The sequence below is a fragment of the Musa acuminata genome, unplaced genomic scaffold (genome assembly GCF_036884655.1).
Source record: "Musa acuminata AAA Group cultivar baxijiao unplaced genomic scaffold, Cavendish_Baxijiao_AAA HiC_scaffold_1137, whole genome shotgun sequence".
Taxonomy (NCBI): Eukaryota; Viridiplantae; Streptophyta; class Magnoliopsida; order Zingiberales; family Musaceae; genus Musa; species Musa acuminata.
In genome coordinates this window covers 383,577-408,929 of record NW_027021349.1, presented here as the reverse complement: position 1 = coordinate 408,929, position 25,353 = coordinate 383,577, and the positions used below count along the sequence as shown (strand labels likewise).

At 35.8% G+C, this 25,353-nt stretch overlaps 3 protein-coding genes across 4 annotated transcripts; 2 read left to right on the top strand and 1 right to left on the bottom strand.

Moving 5' to 3' along the window:
- The first annotated feature begins 8,868 nt into the window (after positions 1 to 8,868).
- On the top strand, positions 8,869 to 13,800 carry LOC135671029 (probable LRR receptor-like serine/threonine-protein kinase At1g05700). Its single transcript, XM_065178898.1, has 5 exons — positions 8,869 to 8,995; positions 10,006 to 10,573; positions 11,381 to 11,880; positions 13,015 to 13,150; positions 13,239 to 13,800. Exons 1-5 carry the CDS (start codon positions 8,926 to 8,928, stop codon positions 13,312 to 13,314), a joined length of 1,350 nt encoding a protein of 449 aa, XP_065034970.1. The 5' UTR covers positions 8,869 to 8,925; the 3' UTR covers positions 13,315 to 13,800.
- A 212-nt stretch (positions 13,801 to 14,012) lies between these two features.
- On the top strand, positions 14,013 to 17,735 carry LOC135671030 (probable LRR receptor-like serine/threonine-protein kinase At1g51880). 2 transcript variants are annotated; one of them, XM_065178900.1, is made up of 6 exons: positions 14,013 to 14,316; positions 15,321 to 15,583; positions 15,683 to 15,809; positions 16,299 to 16,367; positions 16,451 to 16,643; positions 17,090 to 17,735. In XM_065178900.1, exons 2-6 carry the CDS (start codon positions 15,500 to 15,502, stop codon positions 17,478 to 17,480), a joined length of 864 nt encoding a protein of 287 aa, XP_065034972.1. In that variant the 5' UTR covers positions 14,013 to 14,316; positions 15,321 to 15,499; the 3' UTR covers positions 17,481 to 17,735. The 2 variants fall into 2 exon arrangements, with proteins under 2 accessions (XP_065034972.1, XP_065034971.1); XM_065178899.1 differs by lacking the exon at positions 14,013 to 14,316 and having other exon boundaries at positions 14,975 to 15,583.
- A 6,137-nt stretch (positions 17,736 to 23,872) lies between these two features.
- On the bottom strand, positions 23,873 to 25,353 carry LOC103973045 (zinc finger CCCH domain-containing protein 35-like). The gene has a single exon (XM_009387507.3). It carries the CDS (start codon positions 25,329 to 25,331, stop codon positions 24,198 to 24,200), a length of 1,134 nt encoding a protein of 377 aa, XP_009385782.2. The 5' UTR covers positions 25,332 to 25,353; the 3' UTR covers positions 23,873 to 24,197.

Genomic DNA, 25,353 nt, shown 5'->3' with positions numbered 1-25,353 from the left:
TAGTATTTTTGTGGCATCTGTTCACTTTCTGAATTCATTGTTAGTTTCTCCTCCAGGAATTAGCTGATGTGTTTCAGGAAATCTATTTGTTTCTCCTCTTTCGATTACTTGATGTGATTTTGAGCTTTGGCTAAAAGTTTCTATTGCTGGGATTCGAAATACTATAGATAATGACATATCGATACTCATCTTTCTTAATCATTTTAGAATTATTATATGGTAGTTCAGATTTTTTCTAATAAACCTATTATCATCATTTTTTCTATTTAAAATGATTTGACAACATTCGTCTATCTCTAAAGAGAAAATTAAAATTTTCATTATATAAGATCAGTTAAAGACTTAGTCATATCCCTATTCAGGCACAACTCTTCTTGTATATCTTTTTTTTATAAATATTAAATAATTTATATCTTTCTTTCAGGAGAAATTAAAGTATGCTTCCATCTTATTCTCCCTCCTAAAGACACATAAAATATCTATAGACGAAATAAACCCTTTCAATATGGCTATTAAGATGATAATATTCTAACCTCTTTAATATTGCTCAAATTTAATATTGCTCAAATATATATATATATATATATATATATATATATATATATATATATATATATATATATATATATATATAGTACGAAGTCGATGAAGGATACATCGATACGGGAAAAAACGTCCGACTCACTGACAGGTACTTTGAGGATTCTACAAAGGTACGTACGTGGTTCACCGTTCGAAGCTTTCCCGACGGAACTCGCAACTGCTACACCATTCCCGGGTTGAAGGAAGGGGACAGGTATCTCGTAAGGGCCTCCTTCGTTCACGGCAACTACGACGGCCAAGCCATTGGGGACTCCGTCGCCCCACCGCTGCTATTCCATCTCTATGTCGGTGTCAACCTCCGGCAAACCATCAACATCACCGAGGTGTTCGCACTTTACGGGGCCGAGATTATTACTGCCGCCCCGTCCGACTCCCTGTCGATATGCCTGGCCAACATTGGTTCGGGAACACCGTTCGTATCTTCGCTGGAGTTGAGGCATATCGACAACCACCTGGCGTACCAGGACGCGACTCAATCCGCTGCACTACTGTTCCACAGTCGCTACAACTTGGGATCCCTCAGGTAAACGCAGACCTTCCACTCCATGATTGCTGAAATTTCTTCTCCCATACGGATTGTACATTGTTCATGCCTCGCGTGGAGAAAGGGGATTTCTTGAACTCTAGGGTTTTCTCCTGTCTTTCCTTTATTTACCAAATCAAACAGAGAACCGCGTAATGTGGGGGGGTATACGCGATTCATTGCTTAGGGTAGTTCTTTTGAGGCTGAATCACTAATGAAAATTTGGAAAGGGATGAAGCCTTGATCTTCTATAAAGGGTACAAAGTGCTATAATCTGTTTGTAGTTATCTCAAAAAATTGTAACAAACATAAAGACTCATTTGCACTATAGAAGTAATTAACTCTGTATACTCTTCGATTACAATTTTGATTAAACTGACTCTCAATTTTAACCACAGATGTCCAGTAAAAGTGTTCATCGCTAGAAAAGACTATTAGACTAAATCAAACCCAATTAAGATCCAAGTTTAATTATCTATAGAAGCGAAATTACAATGAACAATACCGTAATTATGGTTCTTTAATTACACAAGTTAGACACGAAGAACAAGCAGCTAAATGAACTTACCATAATGTTATAATTTGATTACACTAATTTGATTACACTAATTTGCTATAAGCTCCAATAATTCCAAAGACTTGATTATTGTAATGAAATGTTTGAGATATTATGCATAACTGTCAATCTTATAATCTTATGTTCAGAGGATATGAGTACTTTTCGGGAAAAAATGTTAATTATTCTTTTTGAGTCCAAGCACTTGAACCATGCATTATCAGAAATCATAATTTATATTCTTCTGCGCTTTTACTTCTCGTGGTGATTTGACGCATATGAGATGATAAACAAAAGTTAGATTGACAACAATATATATGACTGAGATTGACAATATATAAAAGGACTTGGTTACCGAACAACAAGTGATGTATCTAATGGTTCTGATGTGCCTGTAAATATCATTTCAAGATAGTTATTCATAAGCTAGGTCAAGGACAATTTGGATATTAATATCAATGGTAAGATCATACAAACATCTAAACCAAATCATATAAGGTGTTGGCTGTAGGTGTGCTCATGCATGTGAAACGTTTTTCCGGGCAGAGTTGTGTCAAAATGCTTCATGGAGCCCATTTACTATTTTGAAATGAATATTAAAATTTGTTCCGAGGGGGCTACAATAATCATCTATATGGCATGCATCCGATTACATGCCAACCTTGGATTTTTTTCACAATAGATTGAATTCAGTACGGTGGACCATGGTTCATCTGTACCGAAGCTATCTCTTTCCTGAAGTAAATAAGAATTTCTCTCTGCATAGCATATCAGATATTGGCTTAACCTGTAAAATTAACAGTTGATGCTATGATGGGGATAAAGAAATTATATCAGATGAAGATATGGCAGGGTGATCCTTGTGCTCCGCAGCAATTCATTTGGAGTGGAGTAAATTGCACCTACTCAAGCTCTGGTACCCCAAGAGTCACCTCATTGTAAGCTCCAAGATTTGGTTGTTTTAAAAGACATCAATAAAAAGCACTGATTCTGATGTAATGATTTCTACTTTATTTTCTTTTGCAGAACCCTCTCTTATCATGGGTTGAATGGTGCTATACCAAATGCTTTGGCTAATCTGAAGGTCCTTAACTATTTGTAAGTTTCTAAATTTATCGTCAGAGGCTGCTGGCTAGCAACATCATGCAGAGAACTTGAGAACAATTTGTAGATGTTGCATGAAATTGACTTGTTACCCTTTTACATGTGTCTTTTATTCACTTCTAATCTCCTTTTTCTAACTTCATAAACAAAAGGCTTTTGTTTTTTCATGTTAGTTGCCAAAATTAGGAATGCAGATGGACCAGTTTACAAACCAAAGCATTAGCTTGGGGTTTTCTTTAACCACATCCTATAACATCCAAACTGAACTAATATGGCTTTACTAATGCAATCTGGTTTCCAAGGACCAAAGTTATATAGATCAACATGTAGCTACTTTTTTTTTAATGAAATTTCTCATGAAAACATATCAATAACTAATGTAATCCATGTATTTTGTCTCAGGGACTTGTCAAACAATGATTTAACAGGCCCAATACCGCCCTCTTTAGAAGAATTGACATCACTCAATGTGCTGTAAGAACAGATTTTTCTCTCTTACACAATTCACCTGGTGCATGCGTTTTCAATATCGAAAACTTCAATTTTGTCGTGCGCATGCTTCAGGGCTTCTTTCTCCACATATTATATGCTAATGGTTGAGCAAGATCAAACTTTTTGCAGAATTTTGTCAAATAACCGACTCAATGGGCCTATTCCAGCTTCTTTGTGTGATGGACAGTCAAAAGGATTGCTTGAGTTGAGGTTTGTGCTGTAGTCTAACATCCCAAATCTTCCCACGATTCCTTCTACCTAATACTAATATCTTATTAACTTTATGTTCTGCAAAGAGTGGACAACAATCCCGATATATGTCTCTGTCATAGTACATGTCAAATTGGCAGCGAAGGAAGGAAGCTTGCTACAGTCACCATTGTGCTGATCTCTGTCGTCCCAGCGCTGATTATACTGCTGCTCCTATCATTGCTTTTATTCTTCTTGAGGAGAAGAGAATCTACAACAAAATTGTGTAAGTGGTTTTAGGCAAGTAATAGCTAATAAACATACAATTTTGTTTTATAATGTCCTTTTCTTCTTCAGCAAAAAGGCAATGTTAGAAGTGAGATAGAACTCTTCTTAGCTGTATAATATCAGGACATGTCTGTTCTGATATCATAGAGAAAAATAACTTCTTTTATTGCTGAAAAGATTTCTTTTCTCTTTTACATAGGGTAACAAAAGTGAGACTCGTCAAGCAGAGATTTCTAACTTGGTTTCTGTATCTGCCGTAGTTGTTAGCGTTCAAACAACTTTTTTATCTAAATATTTTTTGGTTTAGTTGGAGCAAACATCTATCCAGATGTAAGCTTATGGTAGATACCACACTCTACTTCAAGGGAAGTTTTGTATTCCCTAAGAACCATTCGTTATGATGAACCTTCCCATCTCTGATTTGGGTTGTAGTTATTGCTGATCTTTTAAACTGCAAACTAATTTAAGTAAAAATAAATATTTTTAATTATATTGGAAACACTTCTCTGTATATATCGGATGTTTTAAATGTAATATCCCTCATTTTTAAAATAGTTATAAGGATTTGTTTGTAACGTAAGGATCAGTTTTGAAATGTTCATAAAGCACCATTTATAAAATCTAAAGATATATTTGTAAATATAAATAATATAAGGATTGAATTGTAAAAAGAATAAAAAGACAAAATATCTTCCATTGTCTCTACATCTCTGCCTTCTTCCTTAAGAATCCGGAGAAGACAGCAAGCTGTGGAAAACAGCCAAGGATTTTGGGCTTAGGGTTTTTGCTCAAATCCTTTTATTTGGGATCTATTTCTTCAAAGTCAAGTATTCTAACCCTTTTCCATTGCAAATCTAATCTCTGCTTTTGCCTTGAATATAAGAAATTTGAAGAGTTCTAGCTTTGCATCTGATATCTCTCTCGTTTATATGTAAAGTTTTAAATATAAAAATTTCAAGATTTATGACATATCTGTCTTGTTTTTGCTATAACTCTTTGTACCGAATTCTGATTTGGGTAAAACTTACTTTATCTAAAATTAGACTCATATATTTTTCTTTTTATACCTTGATTGATTTATTCGGAGTTCAAATGACTGCCCAAACATTTATTTCAATTGATCATATGAATTCTATTAAATAAAGATCGTAATTCTTTATCTTTCGATACTAAACTGTTTATAACTCCTTGTTGAAAACTCTTATTAGTGCAAAACATACATTGATGGAAATTAGACTCGTAGAGCACCTTGATTAAAAGATTTGGAGCTCAAATGCTACCTATACTTCTATTTGAATCGACCTTGTGAATTTTGCAAAACAGATATATTGTTCTCGGACCTTTCGTTATTATATTGCTTGTAACAGTTTGTTAAAAAATCTAATTTGTATGAAACATAATTCTTTGGAAACTAGATTCATAGTTTACGTCATTGATATACTATGCTCTTTACTTCATTTGTTATGAGCAAAATATGTTTTGAATGAAATGATATTTGTGATTCTGTATTTAATGAGATGATATCTAAGAATTCTTGTATCCCTGCCTTATATTTCGATACCATGTTTGTTTGAAACTATCCTCTCTCACCATGATTACATTAGTCACTTGCTAAGCTTTGTTGCTCACTTCGTTGTTATATGAATTTTTCAGGATAGTTTATCGCTCGTTAAAATGTTAGAATTGAGCTAAGACAATGGAAAGCTATTCAGATTGTTGGCAGGTCTTTTGGGTTGTTATATTGTGGTTATTGTATAAGTATATTTTGCATGTAATGAAATGTGTCAACAAATTTGGATTGATATATTATGTAAAAACTTTAAAAGACCTTATGTTTGAGATTTTAGAATGTTAAATTAGTTTTACAATGATATAAACTTATGGTAAATGGTTAGAGTTTTGATCGTATAAATTCTTATGCTTGAGGATTTATAAGTGTTGTCGATGTTTGTTAAGTTTGCTTGAATTTTCAAATGTTTGAGTGATGTGCTGTACGATGGAACTCAAAAGAGAGCCTCTATAATATTTGGGGTAATTATAAAGTAAAAGCCCTTTAATAGGTGTTTTTGTTGGTATCTGTTCACTTTCTAAGTTCATTGCATGGCGAAGACAATTTTTTTTGCTTTCCCTCTTGATAATTAATTCCTCCTCCTTGAATTATCAAGAAATTTAAATGCGTGGGCTAAAAGTTTCTATTGCTGGTATTTCAAAAGATTATAAATAACAATGTTTTTGAATTATTATTTGGCAGTTCAGGTTTTTTCTAATAAACCTGCCATCATCATTTCTTCTATTTAAAATGATTTGATAACTTTCATCGATTCGGAGAAAATTAATTTTTTTATTATGTGAGATCAATTAAAGATTTGGATCATCTCCACTCAAGCATAATTCACTTTGTATATCTTCTCATGTTAATATCAAATAATTTATATCTTTTTCTCAATAAGAATCAAAGTATTTTTCATATCTTATTCTCTCTCTTAAAATCTAAAGATACATAGAATATCTATAGAAGAAATAATCCTATAAACCTCTTCATATGACTCCTTTAATGCTGTTCTAATTTAATGGTAAGATTAACCCAAGTCATTCATCCACTATATATCAGGTCTTCCTAGTCAAAACAAATATTAAGAGATATTAAGAGACTCTGAGGAGAAAACAAAGTCATGTTAAATAAGGAGAAAACATATATATATATATATATATATATATATATATATATATATATATATATATATATATATATATATATATATATTTCTCTCTCTCAAAATCGAGAGATATATATGATATTTATAAAATAAACAATCCCTTCAATATGACTCTAATTTATTGGTAAGATTGGGACATCCTAACCCCTTCAATATTAGTAAGACAGATCCAAGTCATCCGTCTACTCTATATTAGGTCTTCCTAGTAAAACAAATATTAAGAGACTCTAACATAAAACAAAGTATGTCAAACGCAAACGTTGTGTGTGTGGAGAGAGAGAGAAATCTCTATTTCATCTCATTTGATGAATAATAGAAATAACTTTTAAGTAGTAATCAGAAATAGAATCAGAAGTATCTTGCTGTAATTTTTCTAGCTCAACTCGTAAAACTTGTAGACGAAGATTTTTTACATTATCGACACCACTAAATGTTTTTTAAGCATTTCTCAAGTCTCTTTTGAAGTATTTATTGGAGCAATGATCTCGAACATTGTATTATCAAGCCCTTAGTAGATCGTGAAGGAAGTTTTTTTTCTTCTTCCTTCGATCTTTGAGTTATTTTCTTATTTTACATTCATTACTCCTTCTGTTGGACTTGGTTCAAAAAATATATCTTCTACAAACTCTCATACATCTTGGGAGCTTTGAAGAATCTTTATTTTGATATACTATATATCTTTTTTTCTTTTTTCTTTTTTGTCAATCTAGGAAACTAGAGTTAGATTTAGGAATCACTATAAGCGATAGATTTAGGGATATGAGAGAAGATCTGTAATATCTTATTGACTGGTTCACGTGACTAAAGAGAGATAGAAAAGATTTGTAATCTCTCAATAATGTCATGTCATGTCTCTCTATGAGGTCCTATCTATTTATAGGCAAGAGTAGAGGGTCTAGTATAAGTAATTAGGAGAATCCCTCCCATCAAAATCATCTTCGAAAAAATCCTATTATAATTAGACATCATTTGTATTGATCGATAACCATAATCAGAATATAATCATATCCATAATATATTTTACATAATTAGATATGACCACATTATCTAATATTATCAAGCAATGATAACCATTTCAATTTTGTATAGGTCTCGAGATTAGCTTATGAAAGGACACCTCCAAGCATAATTCTCTTTGTATATCTTCTCCTATTAATTTCAAATAAGTTATATCTTTCTCTTAGGAGGAATCAAAGTATTTTTCACATCTTATTCTCTCTCTTAAAATCTAAATATGCATAGAATATCTATAGAAAAAATAAAACTCTTCGATACGACTCCTAAGATAATGACATTCCAACCTCTTAAATACTGTTCCAAGGTAAGATTAACCCAAGTTGTCAATCCGCTCTATATCATATCTTCATAGTCAAAACAAATGTTAAAAGACTCTCAACTAAAAAATAAAATAATGACAAATACAAATATTGACTCAATGGCCTCTATATTATGCCAAAGTCATGAGTTGGACATCCAACTAACAAAGACTCCTCTTATATATATATATATATATATATATATATATATATATATATATATATATATATATATATATATATATATATATATATATATATATATATATATATATATATATATATATATTCTTCGCATCTTGTTCTCTCTCTTAAAATCTAGAAATATATATGATATTTATAAAAAAAAAAATAAACCTCTTCAATACGACTCTAATTTAGTGGTAAGACGATGACATCCCAACCCCTTCAATACTGTTTCAATTTAATAATAAGATTGATCCAAGTTATCCGTCTATTCTATATTAGGTTTTTCTAGTAAAACAAATATTAAAAGATGATGTCAATCTCTTTAATATTGTTCCAATTTAGTGATAAGACTGGTCCAAGTCGTCCATCTGACTTTATATCAAGAGACTTTTAGCAAAAAAATTAAAAATCTACGTATCTGTACACGTATATGCATGTCACTCTCTCTCTCTCTATATATATATATATGATATTTATAAAAATAAAATAAACCTCTTCAATACGACTCTAATTTAGTGGTAAGACGATGACATCCCAACTCCTTCAATATTATTTTAATTTAATAATAAGATTGATCCAAGTTATCCGTCTATTCTATATTAGGTTTTTCTAGTAAAATAAATATTAAAAGATGATGTCAATCTCTTTAATATTGTTCCAATTTAGTGATAAGACCGGTCCAAGTCGTCCATCTGACTTTATATCAAGAGACTTTAAGCAAAAAAATTAAAAATCTACGTATGCTGTACACGTATATGCATGTCACTCTCTCTCTCTCTCTCTCTCTCTATATATATATATATATATATATATATATATATATATATATATATATATATATATATATATATATATATATATATATATATATATGTACATGTATGTGTATGGTGCCCGCTGAAGCAAAAATCTGCGGATGGCATCGAGGAGTTGAGCTGCAGGGAAACGATGAGAAACTTCATCGTCCGAGTCTGCTTAGGTTGGATGGCAGCAGCGATTCTGGTGAATGGTCAGCCAGGTACTTTGCTTGCGATGTGCATAGCTTTAGCTTTTTCTTGTTCTCAAGCAGCACCCATTGCAAGAACATGCTCGTGACCATGGATCTCTCTCTCTCTGGTGGTTGCGTTCTCATGCTGACTCCATTTGAATTGCATCAATTGATGATGACCACAGATTTCCAATTTCTCTTCTCTTTTCTTCCATTCTTTAGTCTGCTGCTCCTCTTTCTCTTCTCTACCAATTTCTCTCCCTCTTTTTCTTTTTTCTCTCGGCAAAATATTACTAGATTAAGAAGTAAATGCATGTATATTATTAATTTAGATTTTGATTATTCAACCTGGAATGCTCATTCCTAACCAATCATGATCTTAATCCATATCTATCTTTGAGAGAGATGGTATCGAGCAATAAAATTATTTTGATGGTGTACCCAATAAAATCCTTTGATTCTTATATTAGTTTAGGGATTCGAGGATTCAACTAAATACTAAGTTCATTAAAGAACAAATGATCTAAGAGAGTTCAAATCTCACAACATACACCTCAGGGGCCTTTATATAGTGAGGTCAAAGATTATTATACTCAATATCATAGTAAATTTTCCTGAGACTGACTTAATCATTACATCATCCAAAGTATGATGATATAGCAACCACAACAATATATATATATAGTATGATGATGATATAGCAATGACTACTCCGATTCATGACATTCATATTAGACTTATATAATTAGTTGATAGTTCAATAGTTTCTTTCGCCATAACGTACATATTGATAGAAGATAAGATTTTTCCAACTTGATAGAAGATAAGATTTTCCTAATTATATGAGGAAATCTTTATTCTGTTTATTCTGTTGAGGGAAATCTTTCCTCCTAATCTGTATAAATAGGAGAGGGAACATGTTAATATATTCAAGCTAAAACTATTTTATTTCTATAATAAAACTTCATCATTTATCTTCTATTATTATCATATATGTTATAAGAACTGATCACCCAACCCAAATCATGTATGTGAGAAAGGATTCGTGAGCATCGACTGTGGCATCACTCGTGGCTACACGGACTCCGAAACTGGAATACTGTACCAAGTCGATGAAGGATACATCGACACGGGTAGAAACGTCAGAATCGCTGAAACGTACTTCCAGAATCGTAAACAGGTGCAGACGTGGTTCACCGTTCGAAGCTTTCCCGACGGAACTCGCAACTGCTACACCTTTCCCGGGTTGAACGAAGGGGACAGGTATCTCGTAAGGGCCTCCTTCGTTCACGGCAACTACGACGACCAAGCCTTCGGGGACTCCGTCGCCCCACCGCTGCTATTCGATCTCTATGTCGGTGTCAACCTCTGGCAAACCATCAACATCACCGAGGTGTTCACACTTTACGAGGCCGAGATTATTACTGCCGCCCCGTCCGACTCCCTGTCGATATGCCTGGCCAACATTGGTTCGGGAACGCCGTTCATATCTTTGCTGGAGTTGAGGCATATCGACAACCACCTGGCGTACCAGCACGCGAATCAATCCGTTGCACTACTCTTCTACAGTCGCTACAACTTGGGATCCCTCACCAACGACACCCTCAGGTAAACGCAGACCTTCCATTCCATGCTTGCTGAAATTTCTTCTCCCATACGGATTGTACATTGTTCATGCCTCGCATGGAGAAAGAGGATTTCTTGAACCCGAGGGTTTTCTCCTAGCTTTCCTTTATTCATTGCTTAGGGTAGTTCTTTTGAGGCCGAATCACTACTGAAAATTTGGAAAGGGATGGAGCCTTGATCTTCTATAAAGGGAACAAAGTGTTATAATCTGTTTGTGGTTATCTCAAAAAATAAAGACTCATTTGCACTGTAGAAGTAATTGACTCTGTATACTCTTCAATTACAATTTTGACTAAACTGGCTCTCAATTTTAACCACAGATGTCCAGTAAAAGTGTTCATCGCTAGAAAAGACTATTAGACTAAATCAAACCCAATTAAGATCCAAGTTTAATTATCTGTAGAAGTGAAATTACAATGAACAATACCGTAATTATGGTTCTATAATTACACAAGTTAGACACGAAGCACAAGCTAAATGAACTTAGCATAATGTTATAATTTGATTACACTAATTTGCTATAGACTACAGAAATAATCACATGTATCTGATACAAATAAGTGATCAGAAATAGGAGATCCCAGGAGATAGATAATTACCACAATTTGGGAGAGGACAGCAAACTCGATGAGGACAATGATTAACATTGTCGTGTGTGGCGAAGGAGGAGTCTTAAGGAACACGACTAGCATAATCTCTCTTTATTATGCCTTTGAAAAGTGGTTGAGTCTATCAAAATCATATCTGTATTAATAATATAGATTGGTTAACAAATTTCATGCTGTACAGGTATCCAGAAGATAAATATGATAGGACATGGGATCCTTGCAACAGTTATATTGGTTGTGAAACATGGTATTTTACGAGCAGTACTTTGGGAATCAAGACCACTCGTGGTGATGCTTATGAGGTCCCAGGCGTGGTCATGGGGACTGCAACTGTTGCTGCAGATAATTTTACATTGCAATATTTCTTGCACTATGGCCTCAATTCGAGTGTTCAAACAACATTCTATATCTATTTGCACTTTGCTGATTTCGACTATTTAAGTGGGAATGGAAGTAGAATTTTTCAGGTGAGAGCAGATGGGGAACCCGTTAGTGACAACATCAGTCCTGCATATCTACTGGCAACTCATGTCCATTTCATCCATCAGCTGGCGTACCCAGGTTTAGAAGGTTATTTTAATCTGACAAGGGTGGCCGGTTCCACCCTTCCCCCCATCCTCAATGCTGCTGAGGTTTACATTCCTATTAATCTTTCAGTTTTGGCAACAGATGCAGCCGATGGTATGCTATCCCACCACTACTTTGGACATCCATTGCTCTAGTCCGGTCAATAACTTGTATCATCTGCTTGTTCTTTTTTTTTCCCCCCTCAAGGTGAACTGTGTTTTTCTTATTAATTACCTGCACACTTTTGGAAGCCTAACATGCAATGTGGCCATTCATGCTTTCCCCCCCTTTTATCCATTTTCTGAAGGAAAAAAGTGTAGTATGTTATTGGCATAAAACCGTGCATTATCCATCTCACTGGTGTCTTACCTGAACATATACAATAAGTTGTTTGCTTATTTAGCCGATTGCTGATTTGAAGTTTACATATTAAGTCAAAGATGAATACATTGTTTCTTTCCTTTATTTTGTTTTAGCATTGGTAAAATGAAGCACATTTTCTGCTACCTTTGTTAAAATAATCAGTCTACGGGAACGAACTTAGGGATCCATTTGGTCAACTTGGAGTGTAATCCCAAAGACTTGATTATTGCAATGAAATGTTTGAGATATTATGCATAACTATCAATCCTATGTTCAGAGGATATGCATACTTTTCAGGAAAAAATGTTAATTATTCTTTTTGAGTCCAAGCACTTGAACCATGCATTATCAGAAATCATAATTTATATTCTTCTGCGCTTTTACTTCTCGTGGTGATTTGGCATATCTGAAATGATAAACAAAAGTTAGATTGACAACAATATATATGACTGAGATTGACAATATATAAAATGACTGGATTACCGAACAACAAGTGATGTATCTAATGGTTCTGTTGTGCCTGTAAATATCATTTCAAGATAGTTATTCATAAGCTAGGTCAAATACAATTTGGATATTAATATCAATGGTAAGATCATACAACATCAGGATTTTCAGTGATCAAAATTCTATCGTTTAAACCAAATCATATAAGGTGTGGCTGTAGGTGTGCTCATGCATGTGAAACATTTTTCCGGGCAGAGTTGTGTTAAAATGCTTCATGGTGCCCATTTACTATTTTGAAATGAATATTAAATTTTTTTTCGAGGGGGCTACAATAATCATCTATACGGCATGCATCCGATTACATGCCAACCTTGGATTTTTTTCACAATAGTTTGAATTCAGTATGGTGGACATTGGCTTAACCTGTAAAATTAACAGCTGATGCTATGATGCGGATAAAGAAATTATATCAGATGAAGATATGGCAGGGTGATCCTTGTGCTCCGCAGCAATTCATTTGGAGTGGAGTAAATTGCACCTACTCAAGCTCTGGTACCCCAAGAGTCACCTCATTGTAAGCTCCAAGATTTGGTTGTTTTAAAAGACATCAATAAAAAGCACTGATTCTGATGTAATGATTTCTACTTTATTTTCATTTACAGAAACCTCTCTTATCATGGGTTGAATGGTGCTATACCAAATACTTTTGCTAATCTGAAGGCCCTTAACTATTTGTAAGTTTCTAAATTTATCGTCGGAGGCTGCTGGCTAGCAACATCATGCAGAGAACTTGAGAACAATTTGTAGATGTTGCATGAAATTGACTTGTTACCCTTTTACCTGTGTATTTTATTCACTTCTAATGTCCTTTTTCTAACTCCATAAACAAAAGGCTTTTGTTTTTTCATGTTAGTTGCCAAAATTAGGAATGCAGATGGACCAGTTTACAAACCAAAGCATTAGCTTCGGGTTTTCTTTAACCACATCCTATAACATGCAAACTGAACTAAACCAAAACACTATTGTTGTGTTTTGCTTCTAATATGGCTTTACTCATGAAATCTGGTTTCAAAGGACCAAAGTTATAGAGATCAACATGTAGCTACTTTTTTTTTTAATAAAATTTCTTATGAAAACATATCAATAACTAATGTAATCCATGTATTTTGTCTCAGGGACTTGTCAAACAATGATTTAACAGGCTCAATACCGCCCTCTTTAGAAGAATTGACATCACTCACTGTGCTGTAAGAACAGATTTTTCTCTCTTACACAATTCACCTGGTGCATGCGTTTTCAATATCGAAAACTTGAATTTTGTCGTGCGCATGCTTCAGGACTTCTCTCTCCACATATTATATGCTAATGGTTGAGCAATATCAAACTTTTTGCAGAATTTTGTCAAATAACCGACTCAATGGGCCTATTCCAGCTTCTTTGTGTGATGGACAATCAAAAGGATTGCTTGAGTTGAGGTTTGTGCTGTAGTCTAACATCCCAAATCTTCCCACAATTCCTTCTACCTAATACTAATATCTTATGAACTTTATGTTCTGCAAAGAGTGGACAACAATCCCGATATATGTCTCTGTCATAGTACATGTCAAATTGGCAGCGAAGGAAGGAAGCTTGCTACAGTCACCATTGTGCTGATCTCTGTTGTCCCAGCGCTGATTATACTGCTGCTCCTATCATTGCTTTTTTTCTTCTTGAGGAGAAGAAAATCTACAACAAAATTATGTAAGTGGTTTTAAGCAAGTAATAGCTTATAAACATACAATTATGTTGTATAATGTCCTTCTCTCTTTCAACGAAAGGCAATGTTAGATGTGAGATAGAACTCTTACCTGTATAATATCAGGACATGTCTTCTCTGATATCAGAGAGAAAAATAACTTCTTTTATTGCTGAAAAGATATTTTTTTCTCTTTTATCTACGGTAACAAAAGTGAGACTCGTAAAGCAAGGATTTCTTGCTTGGTTACTGTATCTGCCGTAGATGTTAGCATCCAAACAACATCTTTATCTAAATATTTTTATGGTTTAGTTGGAGCGAACAGCTAAAACAGATGTAAGCTTACGGTTGGTACCACACACTACTTCAAGGGAAGTTTCTATTCCATCAGACCATTCATTATGATGAACCTTCCCAACTCTGATTTGGGGTGTAATTATGCTGATCTTTTTCAATTCTAGTCTTGTCTAAATTCTGCTTGAGATTAAAATTTTGATAAAGCTAAGTTCTTTATCAAATAGATCAAGATTAAATGAGTCAATTTTTAAGCCATGTGTAATACAAACTTATAAACAACTAGTGGGTTGATAAATAATAATTTATTATCTACCATTCTACCAAAGCTTGACAAACCTTGTATATAAGTGTGATTGCCTAAAATTAAGTCAATTAATTTTTGGCTAACTTTTTCACCTTTGTATTTGTAAAGTGTGTTTTAGGTTCATCAATGTTCTTTACGCTCATTATTATAGAGTCTGTTTTAGAATTATCTACACAACTTTTCTAAATTAATTACATGATCCTGGACATATTTAACATACAGACAATGGAAAGTGATCATTAGTAGGTATATGAGTTATTATGAATCATAGCTCATGAAATTTCTCTCTGGAGGTTACAAGTGACTTGCGGATGCATGTTTTGGAATTCTGTACTAGCAACTTCACCTTCATTACAATGAGAAGCAGTGTTAACAGCACTCTTTTTGTTTCTTTTAATGAAATAATAGCACCGCCAATTCAAGACGCGCTTGCTATACCCGAAACCCATAGATTTACATATGATGAATTGAAGGCCATCACCAACAATTTTGATTTTGTACTTGGAAAGGGGGGGTTTGGGAATGTTTACCATGGTCAATTGCATGATGGCACTGAAGCTGCAGTAAAACTTTTGCACTCACATCGGATGGTCAAAGGGACATCATCTGAGGAGTCCATGTCTGCAAATTCTGGCTCCAGATCACATGGGCTGAAAGAGTTTCTAGCCGAGGTATGCAATCTATATGAATGCATTTTGGTGGACTAGCATTTTAATGAACAAATAGGTTATGGATGAAATTAAGTATATATCTTCCTCTTTGGGTTGCAGGCTCTTCTCTTATCGAGGGTCCATCACAGGAACTTAGTGTCTTTGATCGGGTACTGTAGAGACAGCAATCAACTTGGACTTGTTTATGAATATGCTGCTCGTGGAAGTCTTAGAGATCATCTTTCAGGTAAAAAAGATGTTGAATAGTATTCTATGATCTGAGCTACTGCATGCTTGGAGAAGATTGAATCCAGTTTAAGTTGCTTTACCCGAAAATGTTGTATCTTTCAACAGTATATTTCTCATTCTCCACCTAGAATTTCTCTCTCTTTCCTTTGTCATACATTATCATTGGATTGAATTAATGCAATTGATAAGATATTATCATGTTAGTTTTTTTTTTTTTCTTCTAGCAAAAACAGTACCCTGATCATTATTTGTCAAGATTCTGGAGCTTAGTGTAACTGACTTATCCAGTACAATTTTTCATTTTTTATAAACATTTTAGATTCTTAACTGCACCTTCTTTTCTATAGATAAAATGTTCTTTACTGTATCTGAGACATTCAGAATCTTTATTGCATTGTCAAATTCATCTGGTCCTTACAGAACTGTGCAACATAATATTCTTGAGTTAATTTTACGTTATACTGAATTTATGGAGTTCATTTTACAGATAAAACTGGAAGTAGCCAAACATTGAGTTGGAGAGAACGAATTCAGATAGCAGTGGAAGCCGCACAAGGTGATCTTTCAATTGGTATTGCTTTTTATATATCTATCTTTTCAAATTTTCACTTTCTGTTCCACTGAACAATTTATGAACAGGTCTGGAGTATCTACACAAGGGATGTGTGCCACCTATAATCCATAGAGATGTGAAGACTAACAATATCCTCTTAACATATGACTTTGAGGCAAAGGTAGCAGATTTTGGGCTGTCAAAGCCTTTCCTGACCGATGCCCAGACTCACGTATCTACTGATGTTGTGGCTGGCACTCCAGGATACATAGATCCCGAGTATGTTTTCTACTTCACAGAAGTTTGCCAGATAATAATAATATTTGCAGTGTGAATTGCTCAGGATTTCCTTGATTGCCCCTCTACTGACAAGTCGGTTTAATTTGTTTTATAGAGAATCTAAGAATTACTTTGGCAACTAAATGAAAAAGAGAATATGATGTAGAATCACAATGAGAAGAAATCACAAAAAAAAACTTCTTTTTCCAAATGTGATGCAGATTTCTTTCTTAGCTAACTTTACAAGAGGAGAGGAGAATCACGAACAATTGTTGCACCTTTCTGGGATGGTTATTTTTGCCCCTTTTACATCTATAAAATATTCATAGGAATCATGTTAAATTAATGTATGAGTCAAGTCAAAACAATATTCAATCTTCTTAGTTTCTTCTCCAAAAGTATCATACTAGTTACCAAGTACTCAATTGATACATTTCTTTTTTCAGGTACTCTGCTACCTTCCAGCTGACTGAAAAAAGTGATGTATACAGCTTCGGAGTTGTTCTTCTGGAGCTGGTTACAGGCCAATCAGCCGTGTTGGATCAACCAAAAAGGTGTCACTTAGTCCAATGGGTACGATCGAGGCTAGCTGAAGCCGACATCACTAAGGTGGCTGATCCAAAACTCGGAGGGCAATACAACAACTGCTCGATCCTAAAGGTCATTGATTTAGCAATGCGATGTGTTGATATTTCTGCTGATCAGAGGCCAACCATGACCCAAGTGGTGATGCGATTGAAGGAGAGTTTGCAACCAACCGGAGAACAACAATGGAAGTGTGACCCAAACGCATATATGGAAATCAATGATGCTGGGAATAGTGGAATGGCAAGATAGCTATGCTTGCTCGCCTCTCACTTTAGAGTTTCCGTTTGTCAAATTTGTAAATATAAAATTGTGTGAGAACAAATTGTGTTTGGATCATAATGTTTGATGAGAGCTGGGTAGGCTCCAAAAGTCTCCTCCTATGAGAAATCATTCATCCATGTATGAGTACTGCCTGTGTACTTACTTGCAAGCAAGTAACAGGTGATTCTTTCTCTTGTAACAGCAAATGGTGTACAAACAAACGCCGATATTTTGTATGGCTTAGATGCATGTTAGCGTACATGTGGCGGCTCTTAAAGAAATCAAGTAAGATGGATTGGATTTGGGTGAGCTTTGAGATTCCTCTGAAATCTATAAGATTCCTCTGAAATCTATAGGGAGAAGAGACAGAGCCATCATACAAAAGGAAGAATAGGATAAAATAAAATATTGTATCCTATATCTATAACTATAAAAACTCTGTGTTTGATGACCCTATAGATCGGATTTATATATTATATTATATTATATTGTTTAAAAGATTTGTTAAAGGATCAATAGTCAATTTGATTTATGAGACCTTTAATGCATGAATACCTTTATGATATCTTAACACTGTGATCACTGAGCAGGTCAATTCACCGAGTTTGACTTTTTGTTTCCCCTCGCATCTGTCTGTTGCCTGACTTCCCTTTCTGCTGACTTCTTTGTGCTGTGGACAATGGCCTTTCTCGAATCAAGAGATTGAGTGTGATGATACGTATCTATTAGGAAAATGACTTCAGGAGTCGGTAGATGATGAAAAGAGGTGAGAGAATTAAGTCGGAGCAAGGAATTCGAGGCCTGAAAAATACTAAACGGAAGGATCGGTGACTGTCTGATGACTCCACCTGATGAGTTGCCATTGCAACTTTAGACTTCAGCTGATACCACAATCAATCAATCACCGTTGTAGAAGAAAGTAAAGCATGCGAAGAAAAAAAAGGTCGGAGAAGACGAGAGAGAAGGATCCTTAACAGTTCGATCTGACAGCATATTACTATGTGACTGTGGCGGTGACGGTGGTGCTGCATGTAGTCTTCGGATGTGAACATCAGTACGATGCTGGTGATGAGTCCCCATCCATGGCCAATAATTCTGACACACAACAAAAATAAAATTAACAAAATATTATTAAAAAAGATTTTCACAAATTGATTTTATAAGTAAAGATGGAAAAAAAATAATCTTCTTGATTCTAAAATAGTCATATAAATATGTAACATCGAAGATTTTCGAGAACCCCCCATCATTTCGTATATCAATCACATATACATTGTTATTTTTTTTTTTAGATCTTATATGATCATATTTCTTTAGTTTAAATTTATTATAAATATCTATAGAAAATCTCTCTTTTCACAAATATCTTAGAATCATATCTCCTTGCTTGAACACCTTCTTTCTCTTATGCTTATCAATTACTTCTTCCTTTTAGCTAGCATTGGTAGCTTTCAACTTGTTACTTCAGCTAGCTTGGGTTTAATGTACTTGTTCGATAATGTTGTTAGTTGCTATACTCATTCCAAGATGAATAGTGATACTCCGATAGAACTATGAATTACATCGTTATAAGCATATTTAACTTGTGCGAGTGTCAAATCTCATTGTCTTGGTTTATCACTATAATTTGTAGGTGAGTTATGCAGCTAAACTTCAAACTTGAATCAAATATTTTTCATAAGGTTAGCCAAAAATAAAATCAAAATTTAGAATCTTTATCATAAGTGATTGATTTTGGTACCCTAGGACCTAGGTGCACGACTTCTTTAAAAAATAGTTTGACAATATGTATTGTATCTGAACTCTTTCAACATAGTATAAAATGAGTCATCTTAGAGAATTGATCTATAACCACAAACACACAGAATCAACTCCCCTCTAAGTTCTTGACAATTTGAACACAAAATGTATAGATAAATCCTCCCAAATGTCTTCTAAAACTGGTAATGACAAAATTGCCAACATCCCTTTTTAATTGTGGCTAGAAATACCTCTCTTTGACGCTTGCTATTATTTTCTCACCTGAAATGTCAATTGAGTCCTCCTTGTAAATCTCGAATAACCTTTTCTGGACATCCTCGGAATAAATAGCTTGTTAACTTTGAATAAATAACCATCATGGATATGAAAATCACCTTTATGTTTCCTTAGCAAATGTCTCTCAAACATTTTTTATGTCCTTGTCCTAAGGATACATATCCTTCAAGCATTTAAACCTTACAACTTCATTACTTAAAGAAACCAATAAAATTACTCTTCTACTTAAAGGATCAGTAACACGATTGGAAGTATCAAACTTGTGTTTGATCACATTAGGCAAATTGCTCTATGTGGAAAGCTCATCTTGCATGCATCTTGTTTAAGTACTTCTGATTCTTGAAATCCTTTAGAGCTTTATGGTTTGAATATATTACAAACGATCAAGTAATATTCTCAATTTCGTAAATTTATATTATAGCATACAATTCTTATTCTTAGGTAGACTACTTTTCGCGTGCTTCACTTAGCTCCTCATTGAAAAATATAATTGGTCTTCCTTCTTGTAAAAGCACTACTCCAAATCTAATTCCACTTGCATCACATTCTACTTCAAAAGGTTTTTCAAAGTTGAGTGATGTAAGCAATGGTGTAATAGTTAACTTTTCTTGAATCTCAAAAAAGAAACTTTCCTTTTTTCAAACAATCAACAATATAAGCGACAATACTACTGAAGTTTTTAATGAATCTTTTGTATAAAGTAGTAAGACCATGAAAGCTCGTCACCTCTACGATGGTATTTGAGGTAGGTCAATCTCAAATGGCACGAATTTTATTTTCGTCTACATGACTATCATCGGCACTCACATTGAACCCTAGGAAGATTAGTCGATTTGTCAGGAAGTTACACTTCTTCGAATTGACATATAATTAATTGTATTGCAAAACATCTAGGACTTGTCATAAATAGTTCATATGTTCTTTGATTATAGATTAAAATGTCATCAAAGTAGATTATTGTAAATTTCAGGATGAATGGTTTAAGTACCTGATTCATAAGCCTCATGAATATACTTGGTGCATTGGACAACATAACTAACTATTCATATAAGCCTTCCTTTGTCTTGAATGCAGTCTTCTATTTGTCTCTGGATCTTATGTGAATTTGATGATAACAACAGCAAAGATTAATCTTTAAGAATATCTTGGAGCCTTGTTGCTGATCCAACATATCTTCTAGTCAAGGTATGAGAAAATGATACCTGATCACGATTTTGTTGATAGCTATACTATCTACGCACATCATCTAGCTTTCATCTTTTTTGGGCATCAACAAAGTCGAGACAGCACATGGGTCCATACTTTCTCGAATATGTCCCTTTCGTATCAACTTTTCTACCTTCTTCAGCATCTCATTCTCTTTAGGTTCATCCGATGGTGAGGCAAATTTGGTAGACTTGCTCCTGAAGTCAAATCAATTTGGTGTTGAATATCTCTTATGGGTGGAAATCCATATGGTAAATCTTTTGGAGTGATCTCTTTGAATTCTTCCAATATTAATCTTACTTCGTTTGTAATCTTTGCTTCACGTGGCTTTTCTTGCTTCGTAATAAGAGCAAAGCATGCTCTTATTTCTTTAGAACTAGTAATGAATTATTACACTGAGTTAGAAATGGATAAAAAGGACTTCCCCTCTACTTTAGAAGTATTATATTCATCTCCATCCATATCAACTACCTTACATATAACTTTCTTCTTGTAGCTTTTCTCAATTGAGAGAGGAACTTAACATATCTAAATTACAGTGACAATTGAGCCTTCTTTAATCCACCCTAGCTAGTATAGTGTTGGATGAGCTTTTGTTTATAATTTTAAGTATTTCACCGTTGATTTGGATATAATGTTTTCATAGCTTTCACTATCTATGATCAATGCATAGACTTTATTATTAATATTACATCAAGAATGGAAGATTTTCTTATGCCGAGATGGATCTTCTTGCCTTAGGATGAGTAATAATCTTTTTATAACACATGCGACATATTCCCCTTCCTTTGCTATTTCAGCATTATCAATATCATCAATTGTATCATCTTAGGCATCTCCTTCTTCTTCAAAGTCATCTTTGTAATTTGTAAGGTTGATAGATTTACGAGTACGATACTCGTTGAAATGATAATTAAGCTCCCCACATTTGAATTACTTCCAAATGTCGAGCATATAGATTGTTTGTGATAGTTGGGATATACTTCGCTTATCTTGTTGCTCCTCTAATATTTGTGACTTGATTTGTAGGTTGTATTAACTTAATCACAACTTCTTTCTCTTTGTTAAGAACAGGTGATGTTATTGGAGTAGAGAATTGTCACATAGCAATTGATGGACGAGTCAACAACATTTCAACCTCTAATGTCATATTATAAATTTAAGGACATTCAATATTTAATTATAAATTTCAATCCATTAACGTACCTTATTGTTTGTTGGTCTTCTAACTATGATAAGTTAGATTTAAAAGTTCATCAATATACTCTGTTACAAATTGAGCACATTGGATACAGTTTTAGTATTATTGAAATACTAGTTATTCATAGTCTAGAGGTAGGAATCTTCCTTTGAGAAGTTGCTTCATCTTTCGTCATATTTATATTGATGTCTTTTCTTATCTTATACAACAAGCTTGACTTGTTTATGATTAGGAATATCCATCATCTCGAAGTAGTTCTCTACTTCATAACTCTAGTCAAGAAAAGTTTCAATGCTGAGATTACAATTAAAACTATGGAGGTCTAATTTGATGTTGTAATCCTCAAATAGTCTATTTCGTCTAGATAGTGCTTAATGTCTTTCATATCTTTTACTGTCATCTTTGAGTCATCATCAAATACTGTTGGTCATTGTGGGTTAATAGTACCATGTCGGTTTAAGTGTCGAGGTTGAGCTGTACCTACATCTCTTCTTTGGTTGGTTCTGTAAGAGTCCACAATTCCTTCTTCGTTTGACTCATCTTTATAGGCTGGTTGCATACGTTGAATTGCAGGCCTGTGTTGATAATTAGGTTAGCCATTAGCATCAACTCTAGCACGATTGATCCTACTATTATCATGAACTCTTTTGATGACTGAACCTAAGTGAGCATATCATAAATCTCTCGAAGTTCCTGGGTTAAACTTGCTTTTGTGCTTCTAACGCCGCCTATAAAGCTAGCACTCTCCGATCGTTATTGATGGGGTTGTTGTCATTGCTTCCATCATGAAGATCATCATCGTCGAATTTGCCACTACCATCATTGATAACGTCATAGTTGTTGTCACCGCCACTAAACCTCATCTTAATGAGTTATAGGGTTGTATTTAGCAAATTAAATTTATGATATATAAGATTCACTATAAGTATAGAGTATACTTGTTAATTTCCTAACCGTAAATCTATTATGCTAACACCAAAAGCAAGACTCTAATACCAACTAATTAATGTAGAACAAAAATAAAATTAAAAAAAATACTACAAGAAAGAATTCTAACATTATAGCGGAGTAGATTTTACAATAGTTGAAAGATATTATTTGTTGATGATTTTATAGACTTAAAGGAGGCTTTTTATTTATACTAGTTCTAGGTTTTAAAAATTAATTATATAATAATATGATGTAAATTTAGGTTTTAAAAATTAATTAATTAATTAATTAATAATATGAGATTAAAAAATATAAAATTAATAAGTAGATAATTTTAGATTATTTAAAAATAATCTTCTATTAAATTCCTCTCCTATATTGATTTCATCTCTCAGATTAATTAATTACACATCTTCTTCTTACTCCGATTTGGATTTGGATCCAGCAAACTATGAGCTCCTCGGAAAGAACCACACACTGATGTCTCCTACGTATTTCCAAAGATTAAGCTTTGCCGCATGGCTAATCAGTTGATCTTTACCTGACGATTCACAGATTTCATGTCTTGTCACGTAAGCGATGGTGAATTCCACGGTGGAGAAGAAGATAACGTCGACCGACGGGACGGACAACGATGTCCACGAGATGTTGGCCATCCTTTTTCCCAACACTCGGAGGGGACCGATACGACGCTTATCCTCTCCCTTCTTTTCCTTCCACTTCGATTGACCTCTCGCCAAAGCTGCAACGCCATGACCGCTCTTTAACTCAGCTCATCAGATGATCTCCGGGGTGATCGATTGATTCCCTGGCAGAAGGAGACAGGTTTCCTGCTGCACCCCTTCCGATGCATCAGCCTTTAGATAGATACACGAGTGAGTATGCATGCATAAAGAAACACCACCTGGTCTGCTTCGTTTGTATTTTATCGTGAAGCAGTCGACACGCAGCATGTCGATCGTCTCATCTGCTTCGTTTTGAACACCATATCAACGTTGCAATGGACTAATTCATAATCTCCCAATCTATTGGGTAGAAATTAAGCTGAGATTTACACTGTCCACCCACATATGACAGACACAGATGCTAGCATGATCCTTAATTCGATCGGCATAACGAGATCGACGAACGATGGATGCTATCCCCACGTCCCCAGACCCAAAAGCTATACAGCAAGTGATCGCTCCTCTCCTTTTTCTTGCTTACATGTAACTTCGGAGATTCCGAGGTTCACAAGAAGCCAAGAAAGAACGAGCGCAGATGGCATCCCAAAGTTGCACCTTTCTTCCTTTCTTCCTACCTGCGATCTTCTTGCGATTGGCAACTTTCCGCTACTTTAACAGCTCTGTCACCCACCCCACGTCCGGTGCGGCCTCCGCCTTCTCAAAAGTGCTGCCTTTGCTCAGCCTCTCGAACATCTTCGCCCTCAGAGCCCTCCCGGACTCCACCCTCTCCGCCGGCTCCTCTTCCTCTAACCACCTGGAATCGCCGCACGTCATCGCGGCGGCCGTCGGCGTCGACGGCAGGCCGCAGAAGCCTGCATTAAACCCGGCAAATGACGCGCCCCTCGGCGAGGCAAATCCACCGCTTCCCACCTGCGACCCCCAGGAGATCGGCGCCGACTCCGCCCTGCTGAGCTGCAACTGCCTCAGCGACGCCACGATCTCGTTCACCGATGAGCCCGCATGCCATGACCCCCGCCGAAGCTTCGCGCCGTCGGGTGATATCGGCGGAGACTCCGTTGGCGGGGAGTTGGGCGGCGAGATCAGCGTCGAAGTCGGCGAGGCGGCGATATTCTTGGGAAGATAAGAGTGCAAGGACGAGTGCCGGCGAGGAGGCGACCCGTCGTAGGAGTCGGCGGCGGTCGCGGTCGATGGGGAGTTCTTCCTGTGCTGCGGCGGCACCACGCGGAGCTGGTCGGGGGTATGAGCGAAGAAGCAAACGCGGCGGCGGCAGGTGGTGCCGTCCTTGCAGGGCTGGGTGCGGTAGCGGTCGGGGTGGAGCCAGCACTCGAACACCCCGTGGGCGAGCTCGCAGGCGTCGCCGCGCTTGCACCCGGTGGTCTTGCGGAAGTCCGGGCAGGACGTGCCCGAGTACCGGTGCTTCCGCGGGTCGCGGCGGCGGGCCTTCTCCCCCGGGTGCGCGAAGGGGCACTCGGTCCAGTCGTGGGCGCGCCCGCGGGCGCACCGCCGCACCTTGAACTCGTACATCCGGAACTCGTCCGACGCGTACGCGTCCACCAGCGAAAGGTCCTCCTCCCCCGCGTCCTCCTCGCGGCCGACGCAGAGATGCAGCGCCGCGAGCGCGGCCTCGTCTTGGAGGACGTCGCCGGCCGTCGGATCATCGAAGGAGGCCCAAGGAGGTACGTGGACCGTCGCATTGTGATAGCAGCTACCTCGTCCGATCATCATCGACATCATCTCCGTCTTCTCATGCTCTCCGGTTGCCTCTGCGCTCCACGGCATTTAAAGGAGCAGAGCAATGGGG

What these genes read in the sequence shown, in the direction of transcription:
- LOC135671029 (XM_065178898.1), top strand. Translation starts at nt 8,926, where the DNA reads ATGAGAAACTTCATCGTCCGAGTCTGCTTAGGTTGGATGGCAGCAGCG. An exon ending in TCTGGTGAATGGTCAGCCAG is followed by an intron (nt 8,996 to 10,005) that starts GTACTTTGCTTG and finishes TATGTGAGAAAG; the next exon opens with GATTCGTGAGCATCGACTGT. An exon ending in GGCAACAGATGCAGCCGATG is followed by an intron (nt 11,881 to 13,014) that starts GTATGCTATCCC and finishes TAAAATTAACAG; the next exon opens with CTGATGCTATGATGCGGATA.
- LOC135671030 (XM_065178899.1), top strand. Translation starts at nt 15,224, where the DNA reads ATGCATGTTTTGGAATTCTGTACTAGCAACTTCACCTTCATTACAATG. An exon ending in TCTTAGAGATCATCTTTCAG is followed by an intron (nt 15,810 to 16,298) that starts GTAAAAAAGATG and finishes TTCATTTTACAG; the next exon opens with ATAAAACTGGAAGTAGCCAA. An exon ending in AGCAGTGGAAGCCGCACAAG is followed by an intron (nt 16,368 to 16,450) that starts GTGATCTTTCAA and finishes ATTTATGAACAG; the next exon opens with GTCTGGAGTATCTACACAAG.
- LOC103973045 (XM_009387507.3), bottom strand. Translation starts at nt 25,331, where the DNA reads ATGCCGTGGAGCGCAGAGGCAACCGGAGAGCATGAGAAGACGGAGATG.